The following is a 27,781-nucleotide window of genomic DNA, read 5'->3' on the forward strand; positions in this document are numbered from 1 at the left end:
AAGTGCTTTTAAAGCAGTAATTGTGACTGCTTTTTAAGTCTGAATTGCCTAGCCCTTCTAGAAAGACATTTGATAATTTCATAGATTCTTATTTTGCTGTACAAGAAGCAATTGTTATTGTTTCTTTTTAACTAATATGCATTGTTTTAAAACTCAGGTTAATGTGGGCCTCTTGAGAGGCTGATATGAAGCAGCCATGTGGTTTGACTCCTACAGATTCCCTAAATGTTATGAAAACAATTTAAACTGAATTAAATGAAGTTAAATTAAACAGAATACCATGTATATCCTGGAAATATACTCCAGTATGATACAAACTATGACTTCAGAATTACTTTGGAGAAAGGATCTGGGAAATGAGTACAAATCCAGGAAATTAGTGGAAGCATAGACAAAGGAATTTGTCAGGGGACAGTGATGCTGAACACAGGCTATGAGCCTTTCTGAATTAGACCAATAATGAAAAACTCTGCCCCTTCTATATTTTAACAGGTATCGTGCTGGTTTTTAACAGTTCAGAATTGTTAATCTTTTCAAAACTTAAGTTCTGTTGAATTCTTATTGCTAGCTAAGGAGAAGAATAATGGATGATTTTTCTGTTTTGCTTGCTTTGTGAAAGAGTAAACCTTTTTTCTTTAGGAAAAATAAAAGGGATTTCTGATAATTCTGAAGTGCTTGTACAGCAGAATCAAATTGCTCTGCTTGGAATCTTTTAACTCTACAGGCTCTCCTGTGCACCCTCTGGGAAAAAAGCACTGAGTGAGGAAAACACAGGAAAATCTTGCTTAGACCATGTGACAGAAGTACCCCTATAACATGTGGGACACATGGAAGGAATCTAATTGTCTAAACTCATGAAATGTAAGAATTAGAAGGTCAAAGACACCAGAATTTGTTTTCTGACAAGACTCTACAAAACACTGTTGAGACCTTCCATATCTTTGGTGGGAAACCTGGCAGATGAGAGAACCCCAAATCTATTATAATTCAGGCAGGGTGCTTGGACAGACAGTTAATCCACCAGGCCACCAAGGAGGAAAATAAATGTTCTGCTGATGGCAAAGGAATGCATGAAAAAACAGGCTTTATTGAAAAAAAAATAGTATGAAACATTTTGTGTGATGTATCTTGACAAGGCACTTGAGCAGTGTTCAACACCCAGATTATTGCAGAAAGAATTGGGGGATTCAAGAGACCTAAACAAGGAAAATATTGAATGAAGTGTCATCTCGGCTGAAGCAGAATGGAGCAGACATTCCCATTTTTAGAAAGATTGTCTGATCGTTAAATTTTTCTTATAATACCTTCTCAGCTCATTTTACATTAATTTTTTTTTTTTTTAAGACCATCCAAAAGTGTGAACTCCAGCATTTTGCTTCATTATGTTGTTCACTGCCACTCTCAAGTGCTTTAAAAGATGACAGTGGAGCAACACAGCTTATAATGACTGATGCTTAGCTGTCTCCTCTAGCTTCCTATGCTCATACATCTTATGTTTTTAATTTCTTCTGTGTTGTCCATTGGTGTGGTTACTTCACTGGCAGGACTTTATTATTACAAAAAGACTGTAGGGATGACTGTTACGTCTCATCAGCAAGGCATCAATCGCTATTTGCAGCTTCTGCTGAAGGAGAAAGCTGCAAATGAATGAACAAAAAAAAAAAAAAAAAAGGATGTGTTTCTAGTGGCTATTTATAGCACCAGAAGTTTCAAATTTTGCCCAAGCACTGGGGGTTTTGGAGACTGATATTGAGGACATTTGGAAGTAACTGGATGCAGACTGAGGTACTGGGCCACTGTTATTTCCATTAGGACCTTCCCTACAGTTGGGTGTGAGTGCAGGATGGCCAGAAGAGAGTAGAGCATCCAGAGAAACTCTTCAAAAACCTGAGTTAGAAATCCAAGTGTCTGTTATAATCCTCACAGACTCTTAATTCTGGTCTTGACCACTGCTGACAAATTTCTATAGAAAGCTGGGGGGATTCTATGACACTAGATGCCAAATTCTGTGAAGGGATGCAGAAATACATTCCTGTCTGTTGTTAGATTCCTCATCCATCTGGCTGGCTTGAGTCCATAACAGCAACTCCAAACAGCACAAAAGGTAAGGCATCCCAGCAGAACTGAAACAGGAACAAGCATTAGTCTACAATAGTTTAATATTAAAATCCTTCTTTCAAAAGGCATTTAGACTTTGCATGGACAGGGAGGAAGGTTTGCACACAGCAGCGTGGAAAGCTTTACTCACCCTGTGCCCACCTGCAGCTTTGTCCTGACTATCCTTCTGCCATGCCTGGTGGCATGGCCTGGTGGCATTTCTAATTATTCCAATAGAAAGCAATTGTTAATGCAGAAAGATCAGAAAATGCATATGCTGGAGAGATTCAGTTATGGAGCTCAGCCTCCTGATAGGCCAGCACTCATTAATTTAGCATTACCAGAAAAGATGCAACTCCAACATGAATTCCTGTCTTTAAAATACTAAAATGAACAAGATATCACAGCCTTGAAGTGTTCAAGGTGTTCTAATGATGATGAAGGTCAAAGACAAAGTGCAGACCTGTGGAAGTGAAGAGTTGTCAGACACTAATGTAATGCTTATTTCCACTGAAGTAAGTAGACTGAAGCTTAGAGTGGAAAAAGATGGGAGAATACAGATGAGCTTTTTGGTGCTGCAAGAAGGAAGGACTACAGTCAGCAGTAACCCAAATGACATTCCCAAGCATGTAAATATTGCACTAGGTCTTACTATGGCAACAACAACAAAAAAGACTTTAGCAAGTTCTTGCTACACGTTTGGGTAGCACAGCTCTGTTTGTACTCAGTTAAAAGGAAACCGTGAAGGTAAAATTTCTCTATCTTCTCAGTATGGTAATCCCAGACACAGCGTAACCAGGGGTTTCTAGGCTTTTTACTAGGTCACTGCTGACGGTGATCATCATCTTGTGTGGCTGGGAACCAATGTAATTTGCAAGTACACAGATAAGGTAATTTTGCAAATTAACTGATGAATCCTTGAGTCTTTTGCCTTCTAAAATCCATCAGTAAGATAATAGATTGGCAGGAGAGAAAGGGAGAAATTCATTTGCAGAAGCTCACTAGGCTCAAGATAGATCCCTGCAAAGCTTGGGAAAACAGCTTTCTGTGGCTCTGCTGACTTTCTGTTTAATTACTTAGCCAGACATGACCTTGCACAACTTCTACAATACAAGGACTAGGAGATCTTTTGTGGTAAGCAGAGCCCATAATAACTCTGTTCTCTTATCTCTGTTTCTCTAGCTGATGCCACACATTGCATAACTATACGTATCCCTGAAGAACCTAATTGAGAAATGGCTTTGTGAGGGGATAATAATTGAGTTGTAGGAAGTTATTACACAGGAATGGTGTTACTTGTCTTTTTATTGTTACATACAAATACTGTTATCAGGAACCTTATTTCTATTCATATGCCCTTTGGGTTGGCACTTGCTACATGTTTGGTCCCTGGAAGAAGGAAAAACCTAAGAGGCTGAACAGAGTGATGTTATTTACCTGTACTTTTCATGCAGCTGGGAGGTGTGTAACTATTCAGTTGTATTCTTTTATGCACCTGGGAATCTGCCTTGTATGAAGGCATTCCCAAGGAACATGAGTGTGAGTGGCACCTTAGGAGAGCCTAGCAGGGAGTCTGTATACCTCTGCAAAGTGAAACTATACTGCTTGCAGTGACAAATGACGAGAACTGAAGGAACTGGAGAAGTAGTGACATAGCGGCATAACGCAGTGGATTGTTGAGTGCTAAGAAACTGTTTCATTACAAGCCCTGCATTATATGGTTCTCTTGTTTTGTTTTTTGAAAGCACTGTATAAATAACAAATATTTTAGTTTGTATTGGTGATCTGACAGTTTAAACTTGCATTGCAGGGGACAGTGATACTATTTTTGAGGTGCATCACATCATACATATAGATTTGGGGGGTTGGTTGTTGGTTGGATTTTTTTTTTGGTGGTAGGTGTTTGGGGTTTTTTTGGTGCTAAATATACCTGTAATATGCAATTCAAGAAAGAAGGGAGATGGTCCAAGTTCTGCCACATTTTGTTAAACAACATAGAGATGCTATGCTAGTCCTTCTAGCTGTTGGAGTCATTCACACTTCCACCCTTATCATACCCCTCTAGGACAAGCACAACCTGCCCCTAAATCTCATGCCCTGAAAACACAACCCTCTCAGAGCACCTGGCCACAGCTGCTGCTTCCAAATGCCCAAAAGTACTTTGATACCACTTGCACATCAGCTTCTTATATGTCTCACTCTGCTATATTTGCCTTTCTAGCACAAAAGCTGTTCTGCCTTAAGGGATGAATAAAGCCCCACTGGTTCTTAATTGCCTTCTTCCCCAAGTGGCTTGGGACATTATTTGCTAACTGGCTGTAATTATCCTTTATTTTAAACTAACTAATGTACACTCTGATTTTGGTGTTATGATGTTCATTAGCAAGCATCCTGTTTTGAATGTGTATGTGTTCTGGGAATGTCCAGTCTACAAGAATGGACTGATTTCTGTCACAAGTGTAGGTGAAATACCCTGAGGAACAAACCTGTATGTGGTAACTGATCTGAAATGAAATCAACAATGTTAAGGACAGAATATCAATGGATGGTCAAGTTGCAGAGGGGATTTGCATGTGAACATTTTCTACAAGTGAGATACAATTTTTATTGTCCCCAAAAGATTGTTTCATGGAAAGACTGGTTCTGAGCCTGTGCCTGCAAAAGATTTCTCCCCATGGTCTGTGTTTGTGGCATGATTTCTTGTTAGAGGTGAAGAAAGGATTCATCTCCTGAGTCGTACTGTTGGTGGTTTTGTGATGGAAGTGGGATGCTACTTTTGCACTCAGGAAATGTGGATAGAATGGAAGCTTCCCTTCATACCTTGACTCAAACATAATCTATAATTTAAGAAAAAGTATGAGTCCTAGCAGATGATTTTTCTTGCTATTCTCAAGATACTCATCAATGTGGACTGCTCAGTTTTCAGACGGATAAATGTGTGCAGCATGTAAAACTGATGCTGAATGCTTTTTAACAGCCATGGTTCCGCCATCTGCCTCCTACTCAAGCCCCTGGATCTGGAGTTTTCTTCCCTGTCATCCATAATAAAGAGCATTGAATCGTGGCTGCTCCCCCAAGCACACGCTACTAATAACTAGTAATATTGATTGCTGGATAATGAAGGAGGCAACTTAGTTTTTTTTCTGTCTAGTGATATTATTCCAGTCAAAAGTATGATCTGAATTTCCAAGTGACTCTCTGTGGACATTCTTCTTATCGTAATAGAGGCTCTTTACCCAATGTAGAATAATAGACTTCCTTAGTGGAGCAAACCACATCAGGAAGAGATGCTCTCAAAATTGTACAGGTGGAAAGCTACTGCTGAAAACCTTGTTCCACAATTGCCTTTCCAGTTAATTTCCTCTTGTATACAAGCCCTTTCTCAGAGCATTTTACATATATTTCCAGAGAGAGCACTTGATCACCGAGCTTGTGCACAGTGCTCACATCTCAAGATACCAGGCATTGCAAGTGCCTGGTTCTAGAAATCAGCCTGATGAGCATTCATATGCCTGGTTTGGCTGACAGAATTACCTGATCTGTTCTAATGTGCAAAATAGTTCTAACTGTATATGAGACTACTGCTTTTTCTGGGTGTTTTGTTATCTGTCTTACTGAACTGGATGAGGAGGCAGCTGAATAGAGAAGTTGTAGAAATGGAAATAAGAATTAAGTAATGAAATAGAAATATGTGTTTAAAAACAAAAGGTTGCCTATTGCTCATGGAAGTAGTGGGGTATTTACAGAAACAAAACCTTTAGAGTAAAGGCTTAAGAATGTGACGTTGCATGCTTAGGAACTTCAGCTAATCTCTGAATATGACAATTCCCACATGTGGAAAATTGCAAGGAAATAATTGTCATGCTATTGAGTTCTGTACAACTTGCGCACATCTTTGAAAGTTACTCTAAGCAAATGTAATTGTACCCCTGGATACTACAAACTATGAAATGAGTTTCAAAGAGCTTCCAAAGTCTGTGGGCTTTTCACCATACCAGGTGTTTATGTCATTTGCTAAGTATAGGCTATGCTTCCATCCTGCCACTAGGAACTTTAAACGCTGATCTGCCAGTCTGCTAAGGAAAATTTTCTTGGTAATTTTTTTTAAGTCAAAATGTGACTGTAACTCTTCCAGGCTTTTTTTTTCCTTTTATTTTTTTTGTTCCTTTTAAACATAGTGATAGTTATGTGAGATTTAAAAAGGCAACCATCTTCTATTGTTCCATTTACTTTTCAGAAATACTGAAAGGAAGAATAAAAAAAATGCCTATTAGATGGTATTTTGTATATGCTGCAGACATACATGTGTATGTGTGTACATAGGGGAAAACAAAATTAATGCAGTGTAAAATATGGTTTTATCTAAAAATTCAGGTATCTTAGCAGCAAACCTGCTCGAGAAACTGAGATCCTTTTATTTAGGTTAAAGAAAGATCTCTCATGTCAGATATAAAATGTCTCCTTTGTTACTCAGATGCACTAAGCAACCAGTACGTTTGCCATATGCATTACTGTATCAGGCCATCTCTGTGTATCAATGTACATACACATACATAAATACATCTCTGTGTATGTGCGTAAACAGACTTGTAAAGTAATCTTAAGTTACAGTTTCTATATCTGCTAGCTACTCTCATGCACTTTCAGCCTTTACCCAGAAATGGAGCTTGCCAGCTTTTTCAGGCTTTGTCTCTTTTTAAATATCCATTTGCATACATGGTATCCCCCAGTTCTTCCCTTACCTTCACATCATTGATGTTCATCCTAGTTCCCTCCTTCCCAACAAAGATGTCATCTATGTCAACCAGAATATACCTGTCCAAGGACAGGGTGAGCTTCTTCCCTGATAGGAAAGAGATGGCATCAATAAAGATCAGTTTGTGCAACCAGAAGGTCAAGTTGTTTCCAAAGAGGACTCTCTGAATCCCATCATGAAGCCCCAAATCTTGGATGACAGTTGCATACAGAGCAGCCTTTGGCAATGCTGCAAGGTGCGGTCTGGAGGTCTGCAGTTCGGTTAAAAGCACGGGTTGATAGGTGGAATGGTTAAACTGGAAAACTGTCCAGTCTTCACCAGGCAGTGGACCTTTCTCAACCCTTGGTGCTTTGGTAATGCGCAGCAGGGGAGACTGAGAGTTTACCATACAGTCTTTGAGGGCCACATTATTGTAAAGATGTAGCGGCAATCCTTTCAATTTTGTACTGGGGGAGCTGTTTTCATTGGCTTTATGAAAACCAATTATGCTAACACTGTATTCCACACAGTATTTTTCCAGAAGCTCTCTATTCCACGAGTCCATGGATACATACTTTAAAATATTCTCATATATAACAATCGTGTATTTTCCTCTTCCACTGTCTGTGAGAGGGGGAATGTCCCCCTTAGTTGGTGCAATGACCATGTGGTACTGAAATCTGCTGGACTCAAGGATGGCTATGATGTCTTGCCCCAGCTGGGAGTACTGGCTTTCCACAAACAGGAGGACGGTGGGATCAGTTTTAGATGGATCAATTGGCTTAGCCTGTTTCAGCTCCACAGACCTGTATGGTAGAAGCTTGAGGTCTTCACACTCTGCTTCTCCAGTGGTTTCCACAAAGGCCATTTCCTGCTTGTAGCCGGTGTAGAGGTAATAGGCAGAAATGACAATACTTGCCAAGCAGAAGGTTGCCAGAAGAATGACTAATGTTCTGAAACTTCTGCGGAACTTCACAATTAGACTCATCTTTCGCAGGACGTTCAGCTTCTGTTGAACTTCCCGCTCTTTTGGTTCTCTGCTCCTAAAGTACAATAGGAACAAGGTGATGCAGAGGTGCCAATTCCCCTTCCAAGATGTTCATGTGACCATTGCAGTGCATTTATGAAGCTGTCAGGGATGTTATAAAGCTGTTGGAGTAGGAAGTCAAAGGATCCAGAAAGCTAAATTGAAAGAGGTTTTGTCAGAAACCAGCAGCTGCCAATAATCAATGAAGAGGACTATTAACATTATCTGCAACAAGGAGCAGAGGAAGAGTAAATAGAATAAAATCCATAAAGCAATTAAACCCACATGTTGATAAAGTCAGTGATTGATACTGGTAATCTCAGTTAAGAGGGAAGTTAGAGGAACACTCTGTGTCACTTTTTTTTTGATGTATTAAGATAAGCTGCATTAAAGAGCTCTCCCATATTCCTAGGGTATAAAGTATGAACATAATTTCTTGAGGACATGTATCTCTTCATTTATGGACACTTCTTATCTAAAATTACTATCACAGATGGGAATGACTGAAGATTGCAGGACAAAATTAGGATAAAGTAAATACTTTTTAAATACTGGGGCATGTTCCATGTCAGTTTCAAACTTCAGAAGTATTTTGAAAGGGGCAAAAAATTCTATGTTGGACCATGAAACTAATGAAAGTAAAGTGAAAGGCATGAGAGGACTTTGAGGAAAGATTTGCAGAACTTTTCTCTCCAGTTTCCATTCTGTACCTGGAATGATCAATACTTTAAAGCCCATTTAAGGGCTGTCTGAAATGACACCTCCAGCTGAAGGACCGGGACTTCAGTCTGTCCCTGCTGTACTGTATGGGTGAAGTACAAGGGGCTTAAACCTGACTGCCTGGCCAGCTCTGAAGCCCTTGTGCAATTCCTGGTAATTCTACCTAAACTTATGAAAAAATACTATTGGTAAGAGTAACCCACATGACTCAGAGGCAATTAAAAATAACTAAATAGCCAGTGCTGCTGTATGGGCTGATACAGGAATTAACATCTTTCTGAATTATTTATATTGTTTACTTATTGGAACAATGTGAGACTCTAAACTATGAATGATTTTTTGAGCTGCAAGGAAGAAACATTTTCGTCAGGTAGTTGTTAATTTATGTGTCCTCCTCCATTAACTCAGATTACAATTTTGAATTTCATTCTGGAAACTATTCCTTCATCCTAAGCTTTATACCTAAAACTGGAAAACACTTGTAAGAAAGATAGTGAAAAAAATAATCTACCAGTATATTTTAGGAGTCTGGTACACAGTTCTAACAAACCTCTTGATTGTGTTGGTTCAGGATCTTGAAAATGCAAGTGAAAAGTTTTAATTTTTCTTGAAATGCTTTGTATACTGCTCTCCTACTGCTTTTTGGAAGCTTGTCAAGCAATGAACAGAATGATGAAGTAGTGAATTAATAGGTCTACTTGCCCATGAGAGGCTTGTTGATGCTTTCACAGTTTTCAGAGGGAGTTGTTGCTAAGGCTATTTGTGACTTTGGCAGGTTCAGAATTCTATCTGCTTTACCTTTCTCAGAAGCTTGCCAAGAGATTAGTACGCCTGTATGGTGGGCAAATCCATCAACAGCCCTACTTGTGTTACACATCAATTGGCCAAAAGGTGGGCAAGGCGGGTAGCTTATCTGTGGATGGAAGTCAACAGAAATGAGAAAAATTGTTCTGAATTTAGAAAAGTCTCATGTATGACAGAAGAAATAAAAGAAATCACACCTATCACTAGGAAATGAAAATCACCCTGATAACTGTAAGAATATTTGCTCCCCTTTGCTGCTTCCCTTGTTCTGCAGTTCTGACTGCTTGCTGGAATCTTGCTCCCTATTGAAACTCCAATTCAGATTTTATCAAAAGATAAAACGGTATCAAGTGAAAAATCCTCTGTGAGGCCATGTTCAAGTTTTGGTGACATTGACGAGTCACTCAGCAGGACTCCGAGGGTTTATTGGATCTGGAGGACTGCTCTCTGTTGGAAAGGTGAGTAACCTCCCCACAAAACAGCTAATTGCACCAAGCCTTAAATTTGTTAGCATGAGAGAGGCAGGTATCTTGGAAACAAGAATTAAAAGCCCCTCTCGGACGCTGCAGCCTCTGCTTTGTTTCAGCACTAGGGGGCAATGTTTTCTCGCTTTTTAGCAGGCGGCACCTGCTGTCTACGCAGAGCGGATAGCTCTGCGTGCTGCCAGGCATTTTCCAGAAGAGTCTCGAAATCCTCAGAGCAGGTAAAGCACCTTAATTAAGACTCTTATGTGTAAAAATAAATGAAACATAAGACCTCTGCTCTAAAAAATCTGCTACTAAATCACACTGAATGCTTACCAAATGTCTTAGCCTACACCTGGGGTGCAAGAGAACAGCATGACCAGAGAGCTAAAATTGCACGTTTTTTCCTCACTGTTCTGTCCTGCTAGATCTCCCAGGTACTGACATTGCAAGCTGTCCAAATAATGAGGCAGATCTTTGCTGCTGCTGTTGCTTGTATTACTAAATGTAATGTGCAAAACTAAATGGAAATGTAAAATACGAGAAGCTCCTGACTTTATACTAGCCAAAACAAAAATATGGTCTTCATTCCAAACTATTTGATCCAAATAACATTGGTAAAATCTCTTCCAGTTAAAATTCTAGTAATCAGATTTAATTTAATAAGTCTGTTGTATGTAGGTGGTATAACAAGTGCCAATATTCACAATTATCTAAATGTCTAAATACTAGAATTGATAAGGAATTTAAACTTTTATACAGAAACCTGGCATTGGAGCAGATCTCTTTTAGTTTGTGCATTGCGTTTGAATTGCTCTTTTGAACTGATAATGCTGTTCAGTTAAAAAAAGTGTGAAGTAATTAAAGTTTATGAAAATCAGCTATATTAGCCATTAGTGGGACATTTTCCAAGTCATAATTGGAAGTTAAGTGTGGTTTGTGTCTTTGAAACTCTCCCTCATAAATTTCAACAGCTTTCTATTCACTAAGAAATTCAAATATCTTAGGAGCATTGCTATGCTATATTTATTTAAGAAACATGAAAATAGGCTATATTTCATAATTAGTGTTATTAATATTAGTTTCATTTTAGAATTGGGTGTCTGAGGTCCTGTATTCCTATGGTCACCAGTCAGCATTCATTGACTATTCAGGGGTAAAGCCCAAAGCTGTCTACACTGGATCAAGGTTACACTCATCCAGAGCATGATGTAGATCTTAAGTCTTGCATTCAGCTGACTTCTTAGGCATGGGGCCTTTCCTCAGAGAGCAGATCTCTGCAGTGTATCTTTGTTGTGATGCTATAGCCATCTGCAGGAACTGTAATTTTTCTTTAGTTCAGTCAGCCAGAGAAAAACAGAGGTTTCAAAATTGCTGCCTCCTTATTAAACACTACTTCCTGCTTCCCCTTAAAAAATGCTTTCAATTGATGATTAAAGCATACTGATTATGAGCATTGATTGAATGGGAGATTAGGACTCAACTGTTTAAAACTGATAGCAATATAGTGAAGAGAAACAGTCTTGTATGAACACCATGTGTTAACATTGCATCAGGAATCAAAGCTGATTCTCTCATGGTCCAGTTCCTATACTCAGACTTTCTCACAGGGCTTAGTGATTCAACAAACATTTTGACCAAATTAGGTGCAACTAATCAGGGTAGGACATACATTGCAGAAAACAGTTACAGTTAGTGAAAGTAGCTGTTAATTGCTAATAAGGGATAGCTGAAATAATTAAGTTATCACCTGGGTAAATGGGTGAAACTCCATTGAGAGTTGCTGCCTTCTATCATCTCTCTGGAAAAAGAGGTGGTAAGTGAGCAGTTTGGCTCTGGCAGGAGGCTGCCAGCCTGTCCAAAGAGCAGGGTCAGAGCACTGTCTTGCAGGGCTGTTGTAAAGCTCTACTACTTTTCTTACCCTGTCTTGTAGGTAGGCTAAGGGTCTCTGATCTAATTCAACTTCTGGAAAATAGAGTTGTTGATGTTAAGCAACCGTTGTGTTTATCTGCTCCACGGATCAAGTTAATAGACTTCATGTCTGCAGCATGAAAGAGCATGTTGATGCCAGTGCAGGGTAGAGGAGCAGGATGCTTGCTAGATTTGCATCACTGCAATACAGTTGTTCCTAGTCTCCTGTCTGCACCAGCATGCAAGGCTGCTCTCGTGGAATGCTCTATAAGTAATCCATCTGGAGCCAGGTCAGAGGCTTCTTTCCATTCTACTCCAACAGAAGTCAGAGTGTCTTTGTTTTCTATATCTAAAATTTCCCTTTAGGCTAAAAAAAAATACTGTGAACTTTCCTCTTTTCCTTCCTTTATAAGCTTGTATGACTTCTGCCATTTATTAGAAGCCAAATGATTTGTGAAACCTACTTGCTACTCCTTACATATGGCTGCTCATTCAATATAGAAACAAGCAAACTGATTTAAGTGGAAAAAACTGCTCCTGTTGACCATTAGAGAAAGTTCAGGGTTTCAATTCATGCAGAGGGAAAACAGCTGTTTTTCTCAGAAGCTTCCAAGAGACTTTTTTACTGAGCTCATGAAACTTGGGCACTTCTTGAAAGTGTCCTTTTTCTTTTTCAAAATTTGCAAAGTTGCAATGTGTTTTGTGTTTATAAATATGTCTTTGCTCATGAGGGGTGCTGCTGCCACCTGCTCATAGCTGGTCATAGGTTTTAGAACATTCTTTTGCCTAGGATAAGGGCTGATAAAAGCTGTTGCAGGTCTTCTAACTTTGTCCTAGCTCCACCTTATAATTTCTGAGTGGAGAGGCTGTTCAGCACTTTCATGTCCTGTTTATTTTTGATGCATAATTATCTCTAAGTTAAAACACCAATGTTCCAGTATTTTCAGCTATTTGATCAGTCTGTAATGCACATATAATCTTGTGTGATTTGAGAAAGCTAAATGATGCCATAGGTCGAAGTTGATAATGAATGTAAAACAAAGTGCTTCAAATACCTCAGTAACTTGTGAACTCAATGAAAGCTGGCATGGTTGTGTGCATGAAACAATACTTGGAAGCTAGCTATTTGACCCTCTTGACTTCTATATTTCTTTGGCTCTAAACTCTTCCAGATGATTTCAGAACTTGGAGATTTGAAGAAAAAAGGCTCCCTGGTGGAAAGGCAGCTAAAGGCATATTTGGAGATAGGTTTCATACATAGATGTATTCTCATGTGTGTACAGGTGTGCGCGCCACACCCCCCACCCCCCCCCCCCCCCCCCCACACTTTACAATGTATATAAGATAGTTGGGGGAAGTGGTGTAAAGGTACTTAGGAAGCTGTAAACTTCATGCTTGAAAATCTGATAACATCCGATAGGTGTGGACAGATTCATGCAAAGTTAACCATTTGTCTCTGTCCAGGACCACCAAAGTTGATCTGGATCATGGTTAGTATTGTCAAGTATGATCTGAAGCATGCTAATAGAGTGTTTTATTTTTAGTGTTTTACTTGTCTGTGGATTGAATAGGGGAATTGTGATCAGAACGAGCCCTGTAAGAATTGTTTCTGTTCCTTTAATACTCCCAAAGGCGTGCAGATAGCCACCACTGCCTTGCCACAAGTCCCACTTTCTGGAACACTCAATGATACATGTACGGTTGCAACAGCACACAAGCAAACATATTTTGTTCTCATTATTTCACGTGTGATCCGAAGTAGCTGACTCATCAGTGGTTTGGGTTTTGGTTTTGCTCTTATGGATGCTTTTAGACAGGTAACTATAACCAGGCTAAGAAAGTTGGGACTGTTCATCCTGGAGAAGAGAAGCTGTGTGGAGACCTCATAGCAGCCTTCCAGTATCTGAAGGGAGTCTACAAGGATGCCGGAGAGAGACTCTTCATCAGGGACTATAGTGATAGTACAAGGGGTAATGGGTTCAAACTTAAACAGAGGAAGTTCAGGTTAGATATAAGGAAGAAGCTCTTTACTATGAGGGTGGTGAGGCACTGGCACAGGTTGCCCAAAGAAGTGGTGGATGCTCCATCCATGGCAGTGTTCAGGGCCAGCTTGGACTGAGCCTTAGGCAACATGGTCTAGGGTGAGGCATCCCTCCCCATGGCAGGGGTTTGGATCTAGAGAATCTTGAGGTCTTTTCCAACCCTAACTATTCTGTGGTTAATGAGACTTCTCACAAAGATATTCTATGTGAATCTTTGGGACCTTTCTACAAATATGAATTAAAAAGACTGTAAGGAAGGTATTGTTCTTTCTGCAGATTCTCACAGAATTGTTGCCTCCTTTGATTCTCCAGACCAAATGTAAGACCTTTTTGCATTGCTTAACTCCCAGGAGAAATTTATTGTAAGACCGATTAATTTCTAACAGTCCCACAGTCATTTGGACCACCCGGAAATGCACGTAAATATCCCATCTGTGATGTTTCAGTGACATTTTCTTCAAGTGTCACAATTTATCAGTGTTTTTAAATGTAAGCAGTTGTAATATTTGCTCAGAATTCAGATTACTGAATTCTTGAGTGTCAGGTGTGAAATTAGTAATAATAAAAGTATAGTCTTAGGAGGACCATGCGTGAGGGGAGAACGTAACTATAGTCACCCGGGTAACTATAGACTGGTCAGCCTCACCTCCGTCCCTGGGAAAGTGATGGAACACCTTATCCTTGGTGCCATCTTAAGGCATATCAAGGATAAGAGGGTTATGAGGGGCAGTCAACATGGCTTCACCAAGGGGAAATCATGTTTGACCAATCTCTTAGCCTTTTATGAGGAAATAACACGGTGGATGGATGATGGCAGAGCGGTGGATGTGGTCTACCTTGACTTCAGCAAAGCATTTGACACAGTCTCCCACAGCATCCTCACAGCTAAATTGAGGAAGTGTGGTCTGGATGATCAGGTAGTGAGGTGGACTGCGAACTGGCTGAAGGAGAGAAGCCAGAGAGTTGTAGTCTATGGGGCGGAGTCTAGTTGGAGGCCTGTAACTAGTGGAGTGCCTCAAGGGTCAGTACTGGGACTGGTATTATTTAATATATTCATCAATGATTTAGGTGAGGGAATTGAGTGTACTATCAGCAAGTTTGCTGATGACACTAAGCTGGGAGGAGTGGCTGACACGCCAGAAGGCTGTGCTGTCATCCAGCGAGACCTGGACAGGCTGGAGAGTTGGGCAGGGAATAACTTGATGAAATATAACAAGGGAAAGTGTAGAGTCCTGCATCTGGGCAGGAACAACCCCAGGTTCCAGTATAGGTTGGGAAACGACCTGTTAGAGATCAGTGTAGGGGAGAGGGACCTGGGGGTCCTCGTTCCTCGTGGACAACAGGATGACCATGAGCCAACACTGTGCCCTTGTGGCCAAGAAGGCCAATGGCATCCTGGGGTGTATTAGAAGGGGGGTGGTTAGTAGGTCGAGGGAGGTCCTCCTTCCCCTCTACTCTGCCCTGGTGAGACCGCATCTGGAATATTGTGTCCAGTTCTGGGCTCCTCAGTTCAAGAAAGACAGGGAGCTGCTGGAGAGAGTCCAACGCAGGGCAACAAAGATGATTAAGGGAGTGGAGCATCTCCCTTATGAGGAAAGACTGAGGGAGCTGGGTCTCTATAGTTTGGAGAAGAGGAGACTGAGGGGTGACCTTATTAGTGTACATAAATATATAAAGGGGGAGTGTCACGAGGATGGAGCCAGGCTCTACTCAGTGGCAAACAATGATAGGACAAGGGGTAATGGGTACAAACTGGAACACAAGAGGTTCCACTTAAACTTGAGAAGAAACTTCTTCTCAGTGAGGGTGATGGAACACTGGAACAGGCTGCCCAGGGAGGTTGTGGAGTCTCCTTCCCTGGAGACATTCAAAACCCGCCTGGACACATTCCTGTGTAACATTATCTAGGTGTTCCTGCTCCGGCAGGGGGATTGGACTAGATGATCTTTCGAGGTCCCTTCCTAGCATACTGTGATACTGTGAACATGTACATACATATTTCTTGTTTCTTGATAAAGTGGCTCTAGTCACCATTGTAGCACGTAGGGGTTAATGACCACATTCAACTTTTGTGCAGCTCCCTATGTGGCAAAAATGTTGTGTAACAATATCAAAATATATCACTTTATCAAAATATACCAAAATATACATAATATTTAGATATTATTAGGCAAAACATTTAGCTCTATGGCCAGACTTAAAATAAGAAAATATCTTCTCAGTGCTCTTTCTAATAAATGTGTCATCTTGCCTGATTGATGGTAATATCTATCACTTTTCACCAGTAACTCAGTAAACATTCAAAAAAGCTAAATAGCATTATTCTTGGGTAAAGGCTTGACTTTTTCAAGGTCATTTGGCAGACCCATGACTGAGCCAGAAGCAATAGCCACTTACTCTTGCATAGTGACCGTCCACAAACAGATGTCTGTACAACCTTCACAACATCAGGAGAAAAATAATTGAACTTCCAAGGATCAAAATAAGGTTTTGAGATGATGTGAAAGTCAGAAGCCTACTGCTGAAGCCATGACGTCAGAGCCAAAATGTCACAGCCAGAATGTCACGGCAGAAAGTTTTGGCTGAAAACACAACAAAGATTTCCATGGTACAAAGTTGTGCGTGACCTACAGGATCAAGTCCTTCGAGCTGATGCTTACTTTCCCAGTGGGGTTAGTGGAGAGTGCAGGTGTAATGAACGTGCTGTGGTTGACTCAACCCTTTTGAATGAAGATGGTGAATAAAAGCAGTCTTAATACGTTTTCCTGAGACAGCCTGCAAAATATTCCTTCTAACTTTATGCAACATATCTTCTGATCTTGCTTGGTTAATGGCTCTTCATCACTTCTCAATTCATAGTTTAATGCTTCAATGGAAGCCAATTTGAATTCATTTAACTTTTCAAATAAAATTTTAGTGAGATGCTCTATCAGATTTTTTTTTTACTGTTTTCTACTTTTATAAGGCTATCAATTAGCTATCCAGTTTCAGTAGAATGATTTGTGTAGTGAATTCAGTTGAGAGACAGCATTTGTGCAATATAATGGCTAACTATAACTCCTTAAAGTCAATCAATGCAGTAGTCAAAATCTAGACATCTTGTTTGATTATATATAAAAGCTAATACATGTAAAAAAAAGAAAAAGAGCTTTCTGTGGTTCTGTTAGCATCTAGATAGCTGCAGGTTTTCTGTATCTGTGTTTTGAAAATTTACCAAGGATTACAGATTTGCTGAATAGCTATTGAAACTTTTCTTTTTGGGAGCTTTTCTACCCCAAAAAGGTTAAAAGCTCCCTTTTTAATGAAGAGGCCGTTTGCCTACAAAGACATAGTCACAGACTCTGGAACAGCTTATTAGAAGCTAAACTCTTTGGTCTTTATACTTCTTTGGTTTCCCACTCTTTGGTTTCCTGTTACTTTTATGGGACCAAAAAATATTTGCCATCATGCAAGATAATATAAGTGTCTCCATCTTTATATCAATGCCAATATATTTCACTAAATAACATGTTCTGTGGTATCTGTATCCTGTCACAGGGACTAGTTGTGAGAAAGTCTGATGTGGTCACATCACTGCTAGGAATTAAAAGGAGGCCACTATTTTATATGAGAGAGAGACTACTGCTGTTACATAGTAATGTTCTGTTACTAGTGCACAGGAACTCTATTTAAAACCAGATTAAGGACTTTGTACCTAAATCCTTATAGCAGCACATTTACTACATGAAATTTGAAGAGGTTTACTCTGAGCTTACTCAGACCAGATTCCAGACAGCTAGAGACTGTTTTCAAGCTCTGGGTACATTAACTGTCATTATAATAGCTTCCCTATGTTTAAGTAAATTCTACTGAGTACACCCTCCCCATTTTCATCCTTGTTGGCTGACAAGTTTTGTTATTTGAGAGGATTTGGTGGAAGAATAGATAGGAAACATAGTGAGTTGAGTCCCAGCATCATCTAAGCTGTGACAACCTGGCAGGTCTCAGCCAGCAAGTAGTGGTGATGGCAAGCAATGGATTTCACGCAAAGTAAGGCAAGCGCAGTGAATGAAGACAGAGTGGCTCTCCACGTGCCACAGTCTGGGTTTTGTGCTTGTCTGAAAGTGTGCTTTTGGACTTCCAAAGAGCATTGTTCTGAAAAGGAAAATTCAAACAATCATTTCTACCTTGCTCATAAAATACTTGCATTAATCACTGCTTTATTACATGACAGTTTTGGGGCAAGAAGTTATGTTTATAATACCTGTCCTGTCTTTTTCCATAAATATTTAAATTGCTTCAATTAGACTCTTAGTCCAGACTAGATTCCAGGCTGTTGTTCAGAAAACTCTTATCTTATTGCAAGTTCTTTAAAACTAGAAGGATTAGTTTTCTCTAGGAGCCAGTTATGGCTATACATATTACTGTTGTCAGTAAAACTAATCTAGATGGAAAAACTTCATAATGTTTTAAAAATACTACAATACCAAACTCACTTGAATGTATTTAAGTAGTTCAGACACTGTGAAGCAGACAAAATAGTCCAAGGAATGTTTATGGAAGATATTAATACAAATTCAACTTCTTTTTATCTTTAAATGATTGAATGGGTATTGTTTCCCTGTCGGGAAGAAAGATGCTTAATGGTGAGAGGAATAAGGCAGGGAGCCAAAACTGAGTTTAGTTTCTTTCTGCCACCAAGATCATGTATTGCCTTCTGGAAGCCACTGATTTTTATTTTTTTTTTTCCTTCAGTACTTCAATTTTTCAGTCTGCATTGTGGGAATAATACCCTTTTCTGCCTTTACATGGACTGTAGCTGTAAAACGTTTGAAGTTGATTCATGTTTGGTCAAATGTATAAAGTGTGGATATTGCAAATGGTGCATATAAGAAAGCCAGTACAAAATTCATGCTGTCATGTGCAGTCACATGTATTTGCAGTGTTTGCTTCCTTTTCTTTTTTAGTCTTCATACCCTGGTTAAATGGCTCTATTTTTATTTCTGCCACTGTCTTATGGAGCTTCTCTGGAAGAAGCCACTTTGTCAGTCTAGTGAAAGATGTCTTTTGAAATTTCTGGTGTGTCATCTGTGACCTATAGATACTGTTTTGCTTTTGGTTTATAATATAAACAAATACTTTCTTTGGAAAGATCTAATCTTTGTTTTATCTAGATAAAGTTCAATTTAGAAATGCCACTAGTAGGGTAATGGTCCTTTTCGGGAATTCAAGGGACTTTTTTGTTGAGTCATGGGAAGCTCAGAGGCTATAACTAGAACTAATGCCATTAGAGCTATGTGATAGAATATTGAGGCTTTGATTAAACTGTTTTGATGAAAAATCTCCAAAACTGAACTACTGAGGCATTAACTTATTTCTGGAAGCAGGGTGTTTGTGACTGTACAGCCCCTGCACCAGGCTGGAATGAGTTATGTTTCTTTACATACCTGTTCTCCTCTGTGGGCTCGGTACACAACTATGTGGTGTTTTCTAATATTAATCTCCAGCATGCACTTGGAAGTGGAAATCCAGCTTGGATTTCTGTTTTATGGTAAGGTCTTACAAGCCAACAAAATGATGGCTCATTAATTGACATGATAATACACTGTAATCATAAAAGTCTGGTTTAGACACCATATACATAGGTAGTTAATTTTCCGCCTGAATGTATGTATTTTCCATGGAGGAGAAAGCCTTCTTGGGGGTACTTTAGTTAAAAATCTGAATGTGCAGAATGACTGCTGCTGATTTGTGCTGGCACATGGAGCTTGCTCCAAAACTGATTAAGAGTTAGTCCTATGGGAGTCGGAGAGTGTCAAGAATTGGAGCATGCACTGTTTGATTTGTTTTTCATGTGGACAGTACATACCACAGTGGCCTCTTGATCTTTAATTGTGTTATTTATTTTTTCTTTCCTGCCCCCCCCAGTACAAATTATAGTAACATGAACTGTTGCAGGTAATATAGAAATAGTAATATAGAAATAATATATAGAAATATAGAAATAATATATAGAAATATAGAAATAATATATAGAAATATAGAAATAGTAGAAGATGCAGTTGCTCTTATGTTGGAAGATGAAATCCCAGAATCACTGCTTTTCAGTTACTAATGAGGTAGAGTGACCAATTCCTCTTTAAGGTCTCTCAATTAAAAACAAACCTGGACCCTCAATTGCTAACAGTAGTTACTGGTTTGTACTGTGCCCCGTGCAGGAAGAAATTGCACACCCGTAACAGTGCAATTGTGTGGGGTAGGACGGTGAAGCCATTTAAAATGGCACAGCAAATGCAGTCTACTGACTAGTAATGAATAATTTTTTAAAGGAAGCTGTGAGGGCTTGAAAATGAAAAGTGACCAGTAAGTGTAATTTCTGTATCTTACTCAGAAGTCTAGACCCTACTGCATTTTCCTCTCATTTCCAAAACTTTATTTGTGAATCACTGACCACTTGCCCTCCCCTCTGGTGGTTTAGGGGGTGATAAATACACTCGTGAGAGAGAATAAATTCAAAGAATGCCCTGAGGCTCTGGAACTTGAGATCTGGCCTTCTCCTTGCAAAATATGGCCCCATGCAAAAAGAAAGGATGTTGGATAAAACATCCCCTGAAACTAGAACATAGAGGTAGGTGCATATTTAATGGCAGACTGTTTTAACTTTCTCAAGTCACCTCTTTTATGGTCAGCAGCTACTATTAATTATTTATCAGAACACTTATTTATACACTAAAAGCTAAATGCAGTCCTTTCTGTGGAAGCCTGGCAGAGTGCAGGCTGAAATAAGTAGCTGTGGATAGTTCTTCAGGAGGATTTTTTTCATGCCCAGTTCTGCTCAGGGGAGAGCCCGTTAGCATTATTCTGCCTGCTGTGTGTCTGATAATGATATATACATATGGGAGATTAAACCCCAGCCATTAGTAAAACTCTATAGCTGTAGATGCATTAGCTCTGCGTGCATTTCTCAGTGCTCTTGTGGGCTGTGACAGGGTGACAGATGCTGCTCTCATGGCTGCTAAGAACTATCTTTGAAGTCACAAGACTGTCCTAGCAGAAATTCTGCACCAGCAGCTTTGGGTGCAGAAGCATGCGCTCTGTAAGGTTACCTGGAACATGGCCTGGGAAGAATGCATCAGCAGCTGTACATGTACAGATTTGAAATTGTTGTTTGTGTTACACTGTCTGTTTTGGGGCTGTGCTAGGGAATACCTTGTCTTAGTGTGTTTTAGGTGAGGAAAGAAACTTGCATGGTAGCTTCCCTGTGACATGACGAAGCAGGGAAAACAATGACTTCCCTAGGTAGTGGAAAGCAAACCAGAGATTTGGCAGGTTTTCCCTTGGCCAAGCTAAGTAAGCTAGTACAGTTCTTTATTAGCTTCCAGGGAAGAGGAGGGAACCCCTTTCTTTTTGCTTCTTTTCTTGTGAAAGAAGCTCACCCTGCCCTGGCTTCTACTTCTGTATTTGTCCTGGCTCTGCAAAACCCATCCTTACAGCAGAGGGGGGGAGGAACATTTTGTTCCTCTTTCCTACACTTGGGGAAAGCAGTTGGGACCCTTCCTGTAGCCAGAGGGAAGGAAATAGGTGTAAATACTTCTTTCAGAATTGAGTTTACATCATCTCATCACAATACATCTGGTGCCAGTTGTGTTTTCTCCATCAAATACTGACATGGTTGTGCTGTTGCCATGTGATTCTGGTGGCAGTACTATTTAGATAAAATATTATTACTTTTCTATAGCAACTGTTAATTTCAGAAGAATCTGGGATTTCGTTGTAATTATTACTGACAGACGCAGTAAGTGTTTGGGATTAACATGCATGGGTTTCATTTTCTTCAAGCAGCTGAGCTTCGTTTTTTTTACAGCCCAGATCAAATTTTCTAATTTAAATGTTGACATAGATGGAAAATAATAAGTTTTTTATCTAGCACTCTTCTGGGTGGTTTACACTTCATGAGGGGCATTGCTTTAAGATCTCAATAGAAGAAGATTTGTTGCTGTGATAGGGGCATTCTTCAGCCTTTCTACAAATGTGAGACTTCATACTCCAAACAATTTCCAGAACAGAGACCCTCTTTCTCCCATAGTCCAGTGCCTCAACCTGCTCTAATGGTCTTCAACTGTGTCCCAGGCCTGCGAAGAGGGGATCTGCTAAACTGCCACCCTACACTGTATTCCTTCATCTTTGCAAGTTGTTTCAAACGCAGTCTCCCCTCACCTTGGAAAGAATGCAGAGCCCTTGGCTCATCTTAAGCTCAGGACCCTGTTCCTGAAATGATTTCACAGGCAGGGGAAACAGCAGTTTTCTGCACAATTATGAATTATCCTTTCCTTCAGCCACCCATGTCCCCAGCTTGAAATGCTTTGCTGCTCTTGGCCCAGGGTTTGCTATGTTCAGAAAAGCCAGTTTTGCAGCTATGGAAAGCAGCTTCTTGGATGCACCTAAGAAGCTGAAGCATTATGAAAGCTTTGCAAAGCAAACACTTGATGGAAGCAAACATCGGTGTATACATGCAGCTGAAGCTCAGCCAGCTGTGTGGTTGGAAGTAGTCAAATCAAAATTGTTGGCTAAACCAAAGATTTCTGAACAGAAATTACCTATTTTGGGGGGGGTAAGAGATCATTATATTTTTTCCCTTATTGCTTATAGAAAAATACAGTGAGAAACAAATCTTCTCCTGGTGGCATATGGTCAAATGTAATTTTTTGTTTATCCAACTGAAAACTCATAGTCACAACTACTGGTAACTCATCAGCATTTTATTTGATGATTGCCCTGGGTTTGCAATATGTATGCATGTTTTCCTTCAAGTATCTCATTATACCTCTGAGATAATTCCTGTTCTGTAAGGATTCAAAATAAAATCATTAAAAAAAAAAAAGGCTTTACTATTAGGATATTTTTCTCCCAGTTATACTGAATAATAGTTGAAATCTAGTGAAACTCATGAGTCCTGCATGCTGCCACATCAGCTAAGTTTGATCAGTGCCATTACAAAGAGCAATATAGCAGATATCTCAGCCTCTAAATATCCATAAAGTTTTAATAGGACTTCCAGAACTTTATAGTGTGAGCTACCAGGGTGTTCAGACTGAAATGGAATTATACATTGAGGCATATATATGTGTCTGAGGTCAGTCACTCAAGTGTCCTGATCTGGGCTTAAATCTAACCCTTTGGATTTGATTTACTTGAAGGAAATGTAAGTTAGAGGAGCATTTGTCTGGCCTCCCAGAAAAAAGTGGGGTCAACAAGAGGTTAAGATACATCTGCTTTTATTTCTGAGGCTTTCAGACATTAGGCGTTTATTTGAATCAAAAAAATGGCCATGTTTTGAGGAAATGGCACAAAAACTAATACACAATGTTAAACTTCTGCACAGAGCAGTGCCATTAGAAACATCTAATCTAGTTGAGCAGATCATATTATTTGAATTTGTAAGATTCAGAAGAAAACTGAAAGCCAAGAATTTCCTTATTTAAATGTGACTCGGCATTCCTCCTGCCCTTCCCTGCCTTCTTTAGAGCAGCATTTCAGAAAGCAAGTCAGACAGTGCAGCTTGGCTGATGGTAAAACTTGCATGATGAAAGTATACAGATGTGATGGGGCAAACCAGAGAAGCACCTGGCAACATTCCCGACTATTTAAACTTTATGAACAAGGAGATTCTGCTATTCTTCCACAAGCTGAACATCTTATAGCAGGAGGATCATAAACTGAAGAGACGGGGTGCAAATGACTTATATCTCTTCTTATCTTTTGCTCTGGTTACATTAAGAGATGTAAAAGGGAGAATAACCTGCTAGATGGGGTAGGCCAGATTCTGCAGCATTTATTCACAGGGAGGAAGAGTCCAATGTGATTAAGAGCTGCAGAAGTTAATAAAAAATGACATAGTAAATTCCCTAGGGAAAAGAGAGCTTAAGGATCCTTGCGTGGGTTTTCATATGTATGTGTGGTTACATTAGTGTACTGCTTGACGTAAGGAGACTTCCTCACCTCTAAACATTTCTCGCTTGAGTGTTTATTCCCAGCAGCAGTGACTTGGAGCCAGTGTGTCAGCTTTAAAATAAAAAGGCAGGGCTGCCCCTGTGTTCTGCCTCTGTAGTCATCTGAAAAGCAAACGCTGATTTCTTCAGTTTACCTCTTACTACCTGAAACAATACTTGCTTCCACATCACGAATGATCATGCTGCTTAAAAAGAAATGTTGCTGACAGATGTTGTTTGGATATCAAACCACTGGAAGAGATTAGATCTGTGGGTCTTGACTTCCTCAATATACAGTTACTCTGACATTAAATAGTGCATGTTTACTATATATCCCTGGAAAGCTTTCACATTGTCATTTTAATGCACTAGTTTTGCTTAAATTTGCTAAATAGTAGCAAATAAAAGCAAAGCGTATGAAGTAGATTAAAGAAGAATTGCAGCCTTATTCTCTTTCTTTCCTCACATAACTCCTATGCTCTAACTTCTGTGGTCTTTCATATATTTAGTCAGACAGCTGTTTCCCCATGCATCCGTTTATGTCAAGGGCACTTGCATGCAAACATGGCAAAGACTATCTCAAACTTTCAAATAATCCTTTGATTGTCAGGTTCTAGGCAGCTTTCTGAAGTACTTACTATACATAATCAGGCACTGTGTGGATATTTATACCTGTTCATGAACTGTTTTCTTGTCCCTGAGTATAGGCACTATCTATATAGTTGTGTGAATATATACCCAGACGTATAGGTTAAGGTAGCAGTATGTATGTGCAGAAGCTGAATAGCTTACCTAGAGAAGAATTCCTCTTCCTAGCGTGCAGGGAAGAGACATCTGCTATTCAAATCTCTTCACATGGCTCCAGGTAAACTAGGAAGAGTTTTCAATTGATAGCAGCTGTCTGAGCGGCATCCCGGGAAGATTCCTCTTGCTCCAGCCCCAGTAACTGAACTCTACCAGTACAGTCACATCTCATTTATACACAGACTGCCCTTTTCAAAACAAGCAGCCAGCTGGAATGATTCAAACCTCTGTTCAGCACACTGTTAAAAATGCAGCTTCCTTCTTGGACGTGGGGATTACACCGTGGAGCAGCCAGGCTACAGCAAAAAGGCTGTGAGAACTATTTAATCGCCCAAATATCGTATGCTCCCGTTACTACTACCGGTGCTGCTGCTGTGCCTCCTGTTTGCTGTAGTCAGCCTTCCTCTCCCTCATATCTACAAGAGTATCAAGGCGGTTTTGCAGGGTTGTGATTGGCAGAAGCAGCCAATTCCTCCAGCTAATCAACCCTCAGACTTTCAAGGACCCTGAGCTGCTCTGATGTCATTCCAGCCGAGGGGGGATGCTTCATGGGAGGACTAGGATGTGATGACAGAGGCTAATTTGGAGATGAGCTGCATTCCTCTCCTGCTGCTGTGATTGATTAGATGCTCCAGGAGGATTTGCATAATCTGTCATTGTGCAGTTGGACCACCTCCCCTCCTGCCTGCCTGCCGAAAATGCGGGAGGAAAATGCCACTTCCAGCTTCTGATTTTACATGTGGAGTCTGTGACTGAAAGCCTAGGGGAAAAAGGAAACTTGAAAGAGTAATTTTTAGGCAGGAGAATCTTCGAGTCCCCCCTTCAGCTCCTCACAGTACCCCAGATGCTAAAGGAGACTCAAGAAAATTACTAGAAGACTTTTTGGTTTCTACTCTTGTTAGGTCACTGGTAAGATCACCCAGTAAAATAGAAAGTAGCTTTTAATATATGATCAAAATCAAGCAGAGGTTGCCCAGCAAGTTGGTTACCAGTGATCTCCCTGACAGCACCTCTAGGTGGATACTGGCAAACATGCAGCATTGAGAGATATATTTTCCTACTGCACGCAACACAAATTCCATTTATTTGTTGCATAATTTCTTATTAACATTCTTTATCTCATCCAGCTGGAGATGAAACCTACTTCCATAGCCAAGAAACGTGATTATTATGTGACTTTAAATTATATTACAGAGGAAAAACAAAACACTTTCTATATTAAAACCCCTCAATTTTACACCAATCTAATTTTCAATTTTTGCCAGCTTGGCACCTTTCACTCCAAAACTGTTCTTTGTACGATACACCTTGGAATTGAAATTTAGCCAATTCTGTGCAGCAAATGTGAGGAGAAAATAGTTTTGTTCAAGGAGACTGGAACAAACCCTTTCTGAGATGATGAATGATGCTGTAAACTCAGATTTGAATCATAGGAGGGTCAGCTCAAACTTTCATGTTTCCAAAATAGTGTAAATAAATGGTGTTCCATGCAGTTTACCATTTACATCCTTCAGCTGGGACCTTCTCCATGGAGAGCTATTTGCTCTCTGAATATCCAGGTTTCAAAGGTGGTAGATATTCCTAGCTCAGGACTAATTTATTCCTTCTGGCTAAATTAGAAACTAAGGGAAAATTAAAATTCCAAGTATGTCTGAGTCATTTCCTGCAATTTTTAATTACAAAGCTCTCACTGGGGGTCTTTTAAGAATGCCTTACACCTATGGCTGGCTCTGGATTTGGGATTTATTTTCCAAAGACTGTTGCAAATGTTAGGTTTGGGTTTCCCACTGCAACTGGATGGTGTGTGGATGCCTCCTTTCATCCTGTGTGAACATCAGAACTTAAATCAGTCTGTAACCAAAACCTTCAAATTAAGTGAGACATTCTCTTCCCAACAAAAGACTATCTGGTCAAAGGCCACAAAAAATGCAACAGCTTCCTATTACTAGTCTGATGGTGCAAAAAAGTCCAGTGGTTTTGTTCCTCTCTCGGCACATACACTTGACTCCTAGCTGTAGTCAGCACTGGAGACATCCCTGTGAGCAGAGGGATTGACTGCAGGGTGCAGGTGTGCTTCAGGACAGCTCTTGACTGCTGCCAGATGTGCCAGATGTGGTGGGAGCAGAACTCTACCCCTTTGAAGCCGCTGCCACGGATATTCCCAGGGTGGGCCAGCAGCCCAGTGGTTGTCCATACCCTTGAGAAGGTATTTTAATTCAGATGCTAAAGTCAGTCTTTCACATAGACTCTCTGCTTAGTACTATGTAAGTTAACAAGACTTTGAATCAGGTTTTGGAAGGGGCATCTACATTTACAGTAAAGGCAACTACTGAAAATTCAGCATCCTTCTATTTAGATGCTTGAATCTAAAGCTAATAGTTATTTATTCTAAGTACTATCTAATCACTACAATGTCTGTGCCTCTATTTTTAGCATATTTGTCTTCACAGCACAATAGGGGGTAGAAAAACACCATTCCTGCAATTCCGTGCTTAGAAACATGATACAGAGCAAGTGACTACTTTCAGAAACTAATATGTATAATATATGGTCTCTCCCTTCTTCACTCTTCTAGGCTAGTTGAAAACTTTGACTGAGATATTTGGATTGATTTTCTGTTGTTGTTATGTCGAGCTTTTGTTTTCTCTGACTGCCCTCAGTTTTCTCACCTGTTACCGCAGTGCTCTGATGATACTTTAATAGGTACTCCCTACTTCTCCTCTCAAAACCTACCTTGCAGCGTGAAGGCCATGCTTCAAAATTAAGTTGACTAGGATACATATGACTGTCTCCTTCAGCTAGAAAAACTTAAACAGTCTTTACCAAAAGGTAGCTTTTGATGTTGAAGTTCATAATGAGTTTAAAAGAACAAAAAATTACTATTGCTCCTTTAGCTGTGGAGACTTCTTATGAACTGCCCTTTAATTTAACAACAGTGTGTCTTTTATTAAACACAAAGAGTAGTTCTGCAGCTGGTATAAACTGTCAAAACATCAATTATTTCAGAGGAACTATGACAGTTTACAAGAGTTACAGATTAGTCTCTAAATTCTCTAGCAGCTCCTCAAGATACGCAGAACTTAATTACACTGACATCAAAAGTGCAAGAAACAGGTGTAGCAGAATGGGGTTTTGTTTGTTTGTGTGTTTTTTTGTTGGTTTTTTTTTCAGTGTATTCAAACATATTTCATTGAGAAAAGTGTGTTTGG

The 27,781-nt window shown here is 39.8% G+C and overlaps 1 protein-coding gene across 1 annotated transcript in view; it reads right to left on the bottom strand.

Moving 5' to 3' along the window:
- LOC130602949 (bifunctional heparan sulfate N-deacetylase/N-sulfotransferase 4) overlaps positions 1-25,278 on the bottom strand; it is a 108,091-nt gene extending 82,813 nt beyond the window's left edge. Inside the window, exons 1-2 of the mRNA XM_057416290.1 lie at positions 24,561-25,278; positions 6,840-8,084 (exon numbers count right to left, since the gene is read on the bottom strand). Of these exons, the coding sequence (XP_057272273.1) occupies positions 6,840-7,820 (981 nt within the window). The 5' untranslated portion in view covers positions 7,821-8,084; positions 24,561-25,278. The remainder of the gene's footprint in view (positions 1-6,839; positions 8,085-24,560) is intronic.
- Positions 25,279-27,781: the final 2,503 nt, after the last annotated feature.

Source organism: Pezoporus wallicus, unplaced genomic scaffold (genome assembly GCF_028554395.1).
Source record: "Pezoporus wallicus isolate ANWC-B61680 ecotype Strahan unplaced genomic scaffold, APGP_CSIRO_Pwel_v1 contig_6427, whole genome shotgun sequence".
Lineage (NCBI taxonomy): Eukaryota > Metazoa > Chordata > Aves > Psittaciformes > Psittacidae > Pezoporus > Pezoporus wallicus.